The 12,098-nt window shown below is 33.5% G+C and overlaps 1 protein-coding gene across 3 annotated transcripts in view; it reads right to left on the minus strand.

The window, feature by feature from the left end:
• The window catches only part of LOC149679697 (uncharacterized), a 99,226-nt gene that overhangs the window by 53,652 nt on the left and 33,476 nt on the right, over window positions 1–12,098 (minus strand). Inside the window, exon 1 of one of the 3 annotated variants that reach the window (XM_089835480.1) lies at window positions 7,743–8,070. The exons of the other annotated variants lie outside the window; for them this stretch is intronic. Within the exon in view, the coding sequence (XP_089691606.1) occupies window positions 7,743–7,802 (60 nt within the window). The 5' untranslated portion in view covers window positions 7,803–8,070. Of the gene's footprint in view, window positions 1–7,742; window positions 8,071–12,098 lie in introns of those variants that run through there. 3 annotated transcript variants of the gene reach the window in all.

The following is a 12,098-nucleotide window of genomic DNA, read 5'->3' on the forward strand; positions in this document are numbered from 1 at the left end:
TCTTTTTTTTGGCGGGAAATAAACACGTGTATCGAAAAATTAAATATTTCAGAATGATTTAATTTTTTTTCTTAAAGGCGATAATCAAGTGATAGATGAATTTTAAAATACTATTTAGAAATCCGGATGGGTGAAAACGGCGGGAAATTTTATGCACTTTTGGCGGGAAATAAGCACGTGTGTCGTAAAATTAAGCAAATATTTCATTTATAATTTTTTTCCTTAATGAAAAATTACGTTAAACTGATAAAGTAATATTTAAAAACTTTTGAAATTTATGAATAAACTTTCATCAAATAATCAATTTTCTTCACAAAAAATTAAAAAAAAATGCAATTCCGGCTTAGCAATTACAACCTCCCTATAAAAAGAACCACGCTTTCCAATATGAACTATAGTCATCAACATTTACGTCACAAAAAACCCTTCAACAACTAACCTTAATTATAATTAATCTTAATAAGGATGCAATTAAACTAATTTAAATAATTCTACAAAACCATTAACTAATTAAGCCTTTGAGTCTTATCTTACATTCCTCAAGACCAAATAAAACTTCAGTTTAGGACACTGAACCAATAAATACAGTATAACAGCAAGACGCGATATCTAGTTTATTAGGGAGAAGGTATAAGATGCCTAAGTATTCGCGCGCCATAGTCCCAGTCCCCCTTTCAAAATACAAGGGGGGACGTAAAAGGAGGCCGGGCTATTTCGCTGCCTCTCCTCAGTCGGAAAATACCTAATTTTCGTCATTCGCGTTGGTCGCGCTGACGTGAGTTTTCAAGAACCAATGAGATGCTGGTTGTAATTTAGAGGTGGCGGGGATTAACTCCGGACCTACGTTTGTTTGGACTGGAGATAAAGCTGGAAATGTGGGGCGAATTTATAACTTCTCCCTAATAAACTAGATATCACTTCTTGATAACAGCTAAAAAATAAATAATTATTCATACAAAAATTTCACCATCTGACGTAACAGCGTCGTTATAATCATCACACATCAAATCAGAAAGAAATCTGGGTCAAAATTACGGTTTTTCCCAAAAATGTAATTCATCAAATCAAATAAAACGGGGTTTTCAAAAACGGAAGTGAAGGATGTACAACTGTACAAAGAATTAAAGACTATTTAGGACTTTTGTCATTTGTCGTAAAAAGTCATTAAATGAAATAGAAACAAGACTTAATGACTTAAAAGAGTGAACGACTCAAAATGGGAGGAGTTAGGCTTAGCGAACCGAACAAAAAAATGAAGGATCAAGTAGATGACTGTCTAAAGGACCCTAGTAATCAAAATACAGGTCTGAAATTAAATCCACCCCCTCAACTATAAAAGCGGAAAAAGTTAGAGATAAAAAATTTCAAACAGAGCAGAGTTAATACAGAGTGATTTGCTAGGATACAAGGGGATGGTGGTGCCATTGTATGATAAATTTAAGCTTTTGTCAGATGTAAAATTCAACTTCTTTTTCCGTTGCGTCCATTTGGAACTAAGTTGGGGCGTGGTTTTAGGGGTAATTTTCTAGGAACTTAGCTTAGATATCATTTTAACTGATTTTAACGTTAGTTGGCGCAAACCGAAACCCATAAGCCTTATAAAGTCCGTCTATAGGATATAGGGAACCAGTGCATTAAATATAAAAGAAATTTGTTAAAATTCACGGACGTTATTCAATAAAGAAGGTTTAGGTTACATTTTTGACTGTCATTTTTAAAGATGGCGGCAAATGTAAACCCAAAAGCCATAAAGTCAGTCCATAGGATATAGGGAACCCAGTGTACTAAATATTAAATACATCTGTAGAAATGCACAGACGAGACGCTATTCAATAAAGAAGGTTTAGGTTACTTTTCTGGCCTCCATTTTTCAAGATGGTGGCGTATTGAAAAAAATCTTTCTTAGCGCGTCTGTACTTCTTAAGAGTTACGTCCCTGAAAATTTTCAGCCTTCTAGCTAAAGCGGTTTGGGCCCCGCGTTGATTATCAGTCAGCCAGGACTTATACCATAAGTTTATAAGATATGTTACATGATAAGTATGACACTACCTATACACTTCGTAATGCTACCGAGAGACTTACAGCTCGAGATAACTAGTTCGAGAACGACAAAAGCGAGAATTGAAGTACTACACTCTATTTTACCCCCTGACTTTTGAAAATAGGACTTCCATTGTCACCACCGTTACGACTTCCATTGTCACCACCGTTACCTTAGAACTTCTCAAAGCCTACATAACTAGATATTTCAAGTCAGTTTTCCCGGTCTATATACCCTATAATTTAAAACAACGGTTTTTATTACGAAAAAAAAAAGAAAAACTCGATTCATAGATGAAGTTAAACAAAAAAAACCGTTTTAAATAATTTCATCTTTTGGGATGAGTTTTAATATAAAGCCGCGATGAAAGACTGCTTTTGACACGCCGGTTAACGCGCTTGACAGATGGCGCCCGTAGGAATTAAATGAACGATTATGATTGGTCGGTCAGTAAAACCAAGGAGTAACCTTTAATTACCAAAAGGGGGTGCTAAAAAACGATTAAATTTGGATGGGATATGAAAAGTTTCTTTGTACGAATTTAGCAATGCGCGTAATCGTTTAAATTAAAAGGTGATCGTTTAAACCGTATTTTTGATACAACAGGCCCGGGTTTAGGCGTGGATAGTTTTAGTTATCATATGTTAAAAGGCAATGCTTTCGGAATATTAATTTTATTTATTTTGATGTTCAACGATCTATTTATTAATATGGTTTCGATTCGTGACTTGGGTTAACTTCCCAACGGTTTCGTACCGGATTTCGAAATTTCGAGATGCGCATTTTAATTTCTATGCCGTTAAGCTTTCATTTTTGTTTTATATTTAATTGTTAAATTGTTTAATTTTTTCCGTATGAAGGGCAAATTTTTTCTAATCTTGAGATTCCCAAATGTAATGCAAATTACTTAAATTGCATCTTGTAATTACCAAAATTAGGTGCAAAACCCCTTTTCGTCTCATCTTAAATTGCATCTTGTAATTACCAAAATTAGGTGCAAAACCCCTTTTCGTCTCATCTTAAAATTCCCAAATGGAATTCAAATCATCCTTTTAATTTTATCTTATAATTCTTAAATTGAGATCCAATTCCTTTCCGTTTTTCTTAAAATTCCCAAATTGGGTTCAAATATCTTTCGTTTTTCTTAAAATATCCAAATTGGGTTCAAATATCTTTCGTTTTTCTTAAAACATCCAAATTGGGTTCAAATATCTTTCGTTTTTCTTAAAATATCCAAATTGGGTTCAAATATCTTTCGTTTTTCTTAAAATATCCAAATTGGGTTCAAATATCTTTCGTTTTTCTTAAAATATCCAAATTGGGTTCAAATATCTTTCGTTTTTCTTAAAATATCCAAATTGGGTTCAAATATCTTTCGTTTTTCTTAAAATATCCAAATTGAGTTCAAACCCCCTTAATTGTATCTTAAAATTCCCAAATTTAATTCAAAACCCCTTAATTTTATCTTAAAATTCCCAAATTTAATTCAAAACCCCTTAATTTTATCTTAAAATTCCCAAATTGTGTTCAAATCCCTTTAATTTTACCTTAAAATTCCCAAATTGTGTTCAAATCCCTTTAATTTTACCTTAAAATTCCCAAATTGTGTTCAAATCCCTTTAATTTTACCTTAAAATTCCCAAATTGTGTTCAAATCCCTTTCATTTTACCTTAAAATTCCCAAATTTTGTTCAAATCCCTTTCATTTTACCTTTAAAATCCCCAAATTTTGTTCAAATCCCTTTCATTTTACCTTTAAAATTCCCAAATTTTGTTCAAATCCCTTTAATTTTACCTTTAAAATTCCCAAATTGAGTTCAAATCCCTTTAATTTTACCTTTAAAATTCCCAAATTGTGTTCAATTCCCTTTCATTATATCTTAAAATTCGCAAAGTGTAAATCCCTTTAACTAAAGTGTCTAATTTTATCTTGTAACTCTATTCCTAATAAAGAGCCAAAGTCGGTTTCATTTTATCTTAATAATAACAATAAGGCATTTTGTTACGTAGACTCATAATAAACCTTAAATGGTATACATTTTACAAAGAAACACTCATTATCATTATGACTAAAACACATTTCTAATTTTTTCCGTCCTTCGTTCAAACATTCCTTATAAATATAATCATAACAACCACAAGAATATTTTCAAGTTAATTCTGTACTACGCCTTAGTTCACTGCCTTCTCTAATACTAGGCCATGCGATACGAATAAAAGGGGGGTGGCAGGTAGGATTTCACAAATGGCGCTAGATGTCGCTTTTCTGAGGCGTTAAACTGGCGGCAAGTTCAAAACTATGGGAAATTGTTGAAAGCTTGCAAGACAACGGTTAAAGTAAAGCTATTGAGGATAATATAGCAGCTGATTAAAATAACCTGACACATTAAAATTCAAACGACAAGTTTATTTTCAACTTGTTAAAACATAAGAAGGCATTTATCACAGCGTGGGTAAAATGTATTTAAATCTTTAGAGTTTTTCTAGAGAGAGGTTTGTTCTTGAACTTTTTGTACGATTATTTGCGATCTGTTAAATCTTTCGCGTAGTTGTCAAACAGTGGTCTTATAAACTTTGTTAACAGTAGTTTCGTTAATGACAAATAAGTGTGACAGTCACATTTTAAAGCCTTCGGAAAATATGGTTGAATGAGATGTCAAGTATCATCAATGAACAACGTTTCGAAATTAAGTGCATTGCTTTCTTTACAAAATCTGCAATATCAATTCAAATTTTCGTCAAATAATTGCTGGGATACCTATATCCCCAACGATCCAGCAAAAGTATTAAACTCAAAACTTTTGCGTGGGATCTAGGTTGAGAGACACGATACAAGCACATTGATCTATTCATTGTAGTTGGGCTTCAGATTTCACTGAATTTGACGAAGGATACAATCATACATAACTGAGTATCATTTTAGCGACTAATTGCACCCATAGTCAGGGCCGGAAATAAGAAACACTTCTTATAGGACAAGTGTCCAGTGCCCCCAGTTTGAATGGAAAATTTACAGGACATTATCCACTGGAGTGCGCAAAAATAGAGACGCTTCTCCCTAGCCAAGCTATCAAAACTTCTGAAAATTTATTGGTCAAACTATCCAATGGACCTCTTAGTTCTTAAAAAAATATGAGCGGCTTAATGTGCACCTGTTTTTGGAATTATCAAGTTTTATCAACTGAATATATTTCCAAATTTTACTAAATTTTACCCTTATTTATTGCTACCTTTCTGAAAATTATTGCTAATTAGCTTGTTTATTGCAACCTTTTCCAAAAAATTGTCATTTTAGTTTATTTCTACCCTAAAAAGAGGTGCACCTTTAGCCATTCTAATAATAGAAATTTATGGGACATTTTAAAATAGCCCGCCGTAGGTGAAAGACGTGACGTCATGTGAGACTGCGCAGTACGAATTTACTTTCGTCATCGCGAAAATTCGCCTCAGAAAAGCGCCATCTAACGGTTACTAAGCGCAAATTCAAAGTGTCACTTAAAAAATGCTTCTGTTGTACATTTCAAGGCCTAGTATTAAAGATGGCAGTGCTTAGTTCAACCCAAAGACAAAATAAGCGGAACGGCAATAGCTCCAAGCTTTCGGTTCGCTACACTTTCAAATTGAGTCAGGAAATTTTAACTTTTAAGTCGTATGAAGATCCTAGCGCCACCTTGTGGGAATATAGGGAACTAAATAATTTATTTGTGATTGAAATTTTATTATTTATATCCTCTTTTTAGGGTAAAAGTATAGGGTTTATTTTCAAATTAGTATAATTAAAAATAAAGCTATTTGATTCGATGGTTTCAAGTGGAAGATTTAATCGAGATAGAGCCCTCAAGTCATTAAGTGGATTTCACAAATCACAAGTATTATAATTATTGTTCATTTATCTTTGGATAAGTTAATTTACGATAAAATCGACTGAAGTATGCATTGGTAATCGATAATACGTCATTATCAGTATACCCAGTCCAATTAACAATGGCTTAAGGTAATTTAAACTTAATTAAACGGTATTGGTTAATTAGACCCAAAATTAAAGTGCATTGTCAAGAAAATTATAAAGAATTTTAATGCATATACAGGGTGTTTCTGATAAGTCTGGTGGCATAAATTAAGGGGGATGTTTATTCTTTGGGAAATCGGTTTTGAGTCGAAAATTTAGTAACTTCTATCGCCATTTTGTTTGTCACAAGGGACACTATTTTCGAGTTAAGATTGTCCAGAGTATTTTACGGATGACCCCTTAAATTTAATTAGAGAATAATTAAGACAATTATTTCTAATTTAATTAAGGGGTCATCCCTAAAACACCCATCAACTCGTAACTCGAAAACAGTGTCCATTGTGGCAAACAAAATGGCGATAGAAGTATAGAACATTTTTGACTCAAAATCGATTTCCCAAAGAACAAACACATCCCCCTTAATTTATGCCACTAGACTTATCAGAAACACCCTGTATATATTTATTATCTATTATGTTATTTAATCACCCTGTTTATTTTTTTTATAATTATTATGATGTTATTTGAAACATCTAAATTAATTCAAAAATTGTCTGGTCCCCATTTCACTCTCCCTTTAACTTCGGTATTTAATGTGGGTTTAGATAGCTCTTGAATTGAATAGGAATGGCCTATATTATAGATATGATTAATTTATATCTTTTTCGATTAAAACCAAGGACGCAAATGCAAGTGTATTTATATGGAATTTGCGTGGGTATTTTATTGAACACCCCCCCCCTAATAAACAGCTGTTTTATTAATTTTCGAGGAATTGACGGGGAAGTTTTGTGTATTAATTAGTAATAACTTCCATTTTTCGATCCTCATTCATATTTGTTATTGTTCTGGAATCCGGAATTAAAAGCTATACTAATTGTTCAGAAATATTGTCATATTAATAATTCTGATCAGTTAATTTGAATAAATTAAATCTACGTCACAATATTTATACTGGATTTATGGTAGATTAATAATGGTTAACTAAATAGGTGTTTTCATTAATGAATATTTAACCCAATACGTTTCTTAACTCAAATTCATTGACTTAGCTGAAATTATAAAAATTCCTGGGCTTTCCCTGATCTTCTAACTTAGATTTAATTTAAAAGCCCTGACATTTCAAGGATTTCCCTGAACAATAAATGAATGGCAACCATGACTTAAGTGATTTAAAACCACATGTGTTATTTAACTTATTTCCCGGAGTTCATATAACTCTTGCAAAACAGAATCCAGATTTCCCTGAAAATTCCTGGTTTATGTCCCATAGTATTTCCATGTGCAAGACAAGACGACCTAATAACTGCCGAAATGGTTTTTGGAGTAATAACTAAGGAGGGATTAGTAATATTTAGTTTTAAGCGACTTCCTCAGGACAAAAACTTAAGTCTTCCCTAATTTCCTTGAATCTTACTATAACATTTATAAAAGCACCCGGAGTTTTCCCTCAATTTTACAAAAACAAGTCTTCCCTAATTTCCCTAAATTTTACTAAAAATTATAAACGTACCCGGAGTTTTCCCTGAATTTTACAAAAACCGTAAATTTCCCTGACATTTCCAGAATCTCCAGGTCTTTATTAACACCCTGTTTCCGTATCTAAACCTAATCCCACTAATTTGTAAACAAATCAACCTATACAAAACAATCAAAACGAATTAACAAAATAAATTTGAACTTTGAACTTACATTAACAAATCTCCGTATTCTTTGCCATTTTGGCGAAGCGAGCACTTTATCCGCAATCATATTTGGCTTAAAATATTAAAACCGCACTACAAACGTTGCTCAACTTCACACTCACAAATCACACTCCAATCTGATACACAAAATTTATCCACATCGGGAAAACAACAAACTATGACTGTAACTCTTTCAAAAATTCAAACTAAACGAAACGCTGAACCAAACTCAACAACTTGAACTCTGAGATCTTTAAAAAGAAAGGCTTAAAAAAAGATGTCTTTAACGTTTTAAAATATAAAACCAGATGTGAAAGGTGGCAGTAGTGGTCGTGGTCCCTGTTTCTTAGAACATTCTTTAAAAGTTTCGAGACAACTAGCAAGCAGCTCCGAGTTGAACTGCACTCGATCAAAGTTCTCTTAGCAATAAAACACAAAACGTCGTTGGAGGGTTGGTTGAGCCATGTACAGATAAAAAAATTTCCTCTCTATGACTGGTAAGGCCCTCATTAGGTTATTCTACCATTAGTAATAAAGTCTTCCTAAGTATGCCCAAAATTAATATCAAAATTGATTTCTTACAATATAAATATAAGTTTATTAGTGCCATAAGTTTGTCATTGGTTAGTGAGAACTTATCATGAAGTGAGGTAAGTGAAACGTCATAGAATCGAGGTAAAGCGACGCCTGGTGAGGCGCTGTCAAAGGCTTAGTACAGACAAGAAACGATATCTAGTTTATTAGGAAGAAGGTATAAATTCGCAACATTTCTAGCTTTATCTCCAGTCTAAACGTTACGTAGGTCCGGAGTTAATCCCCGCCTCTAAATTACAACCAGAATCTCATTGGTTCTTGAAAACTCACGTCAGCGCGACGCGAATGACGAAAATTACGTATTTTCCGACTGAGGAGAGGCGAAATAGCCCGGCCTCCTTTTACGTCCCCCCTTGTATTTTGAAAGGGGGACTGCTACTATGGCGCGAGAATACTTAGGCATCTTATACCTAATAAAATAGATATCCCTTCTTGGTATGACACTACCTATACTTCGTAATGCTACCCTGAGACTTACAGTTCGAGATAACTAGTTCGAAAACGACAAGCGAGAATTGAAGTACTACACTCGGATGGTTAATTAATTTTGCAGTCCATCATCCTATTTAGTCTGAATTACTAAGCCTTTGGCAGCGCCTCACCAGGCGTCGCTTTACCTCGATTCTATGACCTACCTCAATCACTTCAAAATTACAAGCTCCAGTTTCTAAGATACTAGTGACAAACTTATGGAACATATCTTATGAACTTATGCTATTACTACACTCAACTCATATCTCGAAAACAGTGTCCCTTGTGGCAAAATGGCGCTAGAAGTTAAGTCATTTTCGACTTTAAATCGATTTCCCAAAGAACAAACATCCCCCTTAATTTATGGTTTGCAGATTTATCAGAAACACCCTGTATGCATAATAAGATAAGATTTGGACAGGCGTTTGGCAAACTTATCTTTACTAAATTACTTCTGATATCATTCATCATAAACCTAACCCTAGGCCGAACGTTATATTAACGGAAACTATATAATTAACTGCATAAAAACCACCGTTAACGTATTTTTAATCAAGAAAACCCTTTAAGCATTTTTTTAAATAAAAATTGCTTAATTACCCCTTTTCACTATGAAAAATCCCATGAATTAATTTAATAAACAGTACCAAGTTTAGTTGACACATTAATAGTTAAGTAGCGCTTGTGTCAACATAAATGTGTTCCATTATTTATAAAGGGTTTCATCTATCCTTTAGTACCGAGTTCAACTGATACATATTCTACAAACTTTCTTCGTTTAAAATTATTTCAAAAGAAAGTTTCAAAAGGTTATAAAGTTAGGTTGACTTTTTTTGTCGTTGAGATACGGGTTGTTCAAGATAACTTTGTACTGTGTAGTATAAGGGGGAATGGATTAATTTTAAGTATTAAGTTTCATTTGAAGTGAAAGTTAAAATTCATCAAGGCGGAGTTAACTAAGGAGTGTTTTTCTCATTTTAAAAACTTCCTACACGTTAATTTGTCGACTGTTATTTTATTTAACAAGAAAAGTTATGATTTATGTAATATTCGGATCTACGTGTGTTACCGTAATTCTATTAAAAAAATACCAATTTATAAGTTTTAAATTCCCTGACCAATATGACATTTTTTTCAAAATTCCCTGACCAATATGACATTTTTTTCAAAATTCCCTGACCAATATGACATACTCCCTGACCAATATGACATTTGTTTTAAATTCCCTGACCAATATGACAATTTTTTTTTCAAATTCCCTGACCAATATGACAATTTTTTTTCAAATTCCCTGACCAATATGACATTTTTTTTCAAATTCCCTGACCAATATGACATTTTTTTTCAAATTCCCTGACCAATATGACATTTTTTTCAAAATTCCCTGACCAATATGACATTTTTTTCAAAATTCCCTGACCAATATGACATTTTTTTCTAAATTCCCTGACCAATATGACATTTTTTTCAAAATTCCCTGACCAATATGACATTTTTTTCAAAATTCCCTGACCAATATGACATTGTTTTCAAAATTCCCTGACCAATATGACATTGTTTTCAAAATTCTCTGACCAATATGACATTGTTTTCAAAATTCCCTGACCAATATGACATTTTTTTTTCAAAATTCCCTGACGAATATGACATTTTCTTTTCAAGATTCCCTGACCAATATGACATTTTTTTTTCAAAATTCCATGGCAATTAGGATAATTTTGAAAAATTCCCTGACAATTAGGGTAATTTTGAAAAATTCCCTGACAATTACGATAATTTCGAAAAATTCCCTGACAATTACGATAATTTCGAAAAATTCCCTGACAATTACGATAATTTCGAAAACTTCCTGACTATTATGACAATTATAAAATCTCACGCCTTTCAAAAATATCTGAACTTTCCAGGAATTCCAGGAATTAAGGCAACCCTGCTTTTAGTTCAATCAATGACCCATCTCGCGAAAAATTCTTTGAAAAGAAAACCAAATAACTCCCTCACCCCCAAAAAGTCATAAATCCCCGGGAAATTTGACATTATCATATATCTTAAAGGCCATAGATACAACCACTAAAAGGTCAACATAGATACAGTTCCTGGTGGTGAGGAGATGATAGCCTCTCATAAAAGATAACTCTAGCCTAGATAGATATAAAAATAGCTCGCTCAAGATAATCTTCCGGTGATACTGTCATAAAAGACAGCGACGATAAAAATAGTACAGGTGTGTCGATCTCGGGTCAACCTTAGACCTTTAACGTTTTCATCAAATTGTCTCTTTTTAGTAAAAAATACCCATTTTCATCTTTTGAAAATTTCTTATAGACTTATTTTAAGAGATGGTATAGTATCAGGGATAGATTTAATTTTAGAAGTAGGAATGGAGAACGATTAGTATTTACTTCAGTCCGACTCATAGACCACCCAGTATAGAGCCCCTCCCTCCAACACGTAACGAAAAGTTTAAATTATCTTATTGGCTCACTTCAACTACTTTTTGTTGACGTTGCTGACGGGGACGGCGAAAAATACGTAATTCCTTTTTACCTCTGTCGCTATGACCCGCCTCTTCTTTCATACCCCCCCCCCCGTCCCGTGGAAGGGGGTCCGGGACTTTGACGCGCGCCCACATTACTCTGTTCTCCATTCCTACTTCTTAAAATTAAATCTATCCCTGGTAGTATATAAATAAATTTTTAAATTTTTGCATAGAATTTTTTTTAATAGAAGAAAGAAGCAGAGCCCTCTGTTGGCTACATTGTAAGTCAGAGTCCTGATTGGCTAATAATCAACGCCAATTCCAAACCACTTCACATATAAGGATGAAATTTATAGCAGCAGAAGGGGATAATAGAGGAAGGATGACACTCTGTATCCTCTCAATACTTTAGTTATGTAACATGATTCTTCCCAGGCGAGGGAGCCCCTTTTGTTTGCTCTCCCGCTAATCAAACTTAATTCAGATGGGCATCGTACCGTGCTAGGGTGAATTCTACAACTGTTTGGTTGTACCAAATCCTCAGCAATCAACCCTGCACAAACCTTGATTGTCTTGACATGGGACAAAAATGACCACAAGCGCATGCATCCGCCTGGGCAAATAGTTAAGCAGCACTAATAGAGTAATGAGGGGGAAATATTTATCGCGAAACTAATTCGGTTTAGTAACCTTGCTATAATAAATGTTTATTATGATGTTGGGAAGAATCATGTTACAATTATTACGCTTTGTGGTGGTACACTTCTCTCGAAGATAAGTATTATATACTTCAGTTAAGTTTAAACGTTAAAACAGCTC

Source organism: Phalangium opilio, unplaced genomic scaffold (genome assembly GCF_054372755.1).
Source record: "Phalangium opilio isolate 3A_F unplaced genomic scaffold, DU_Popi_V2 ptg000041l_1, whole genome shotgun sequence".
In the NCBI taxonomy this organism is placed as follows: Eukaryota; Metazoa; Arthropoda; class Arachnida; order Opiliones; family Phalangiidae; genus Phalangium; species Phalangium opilio.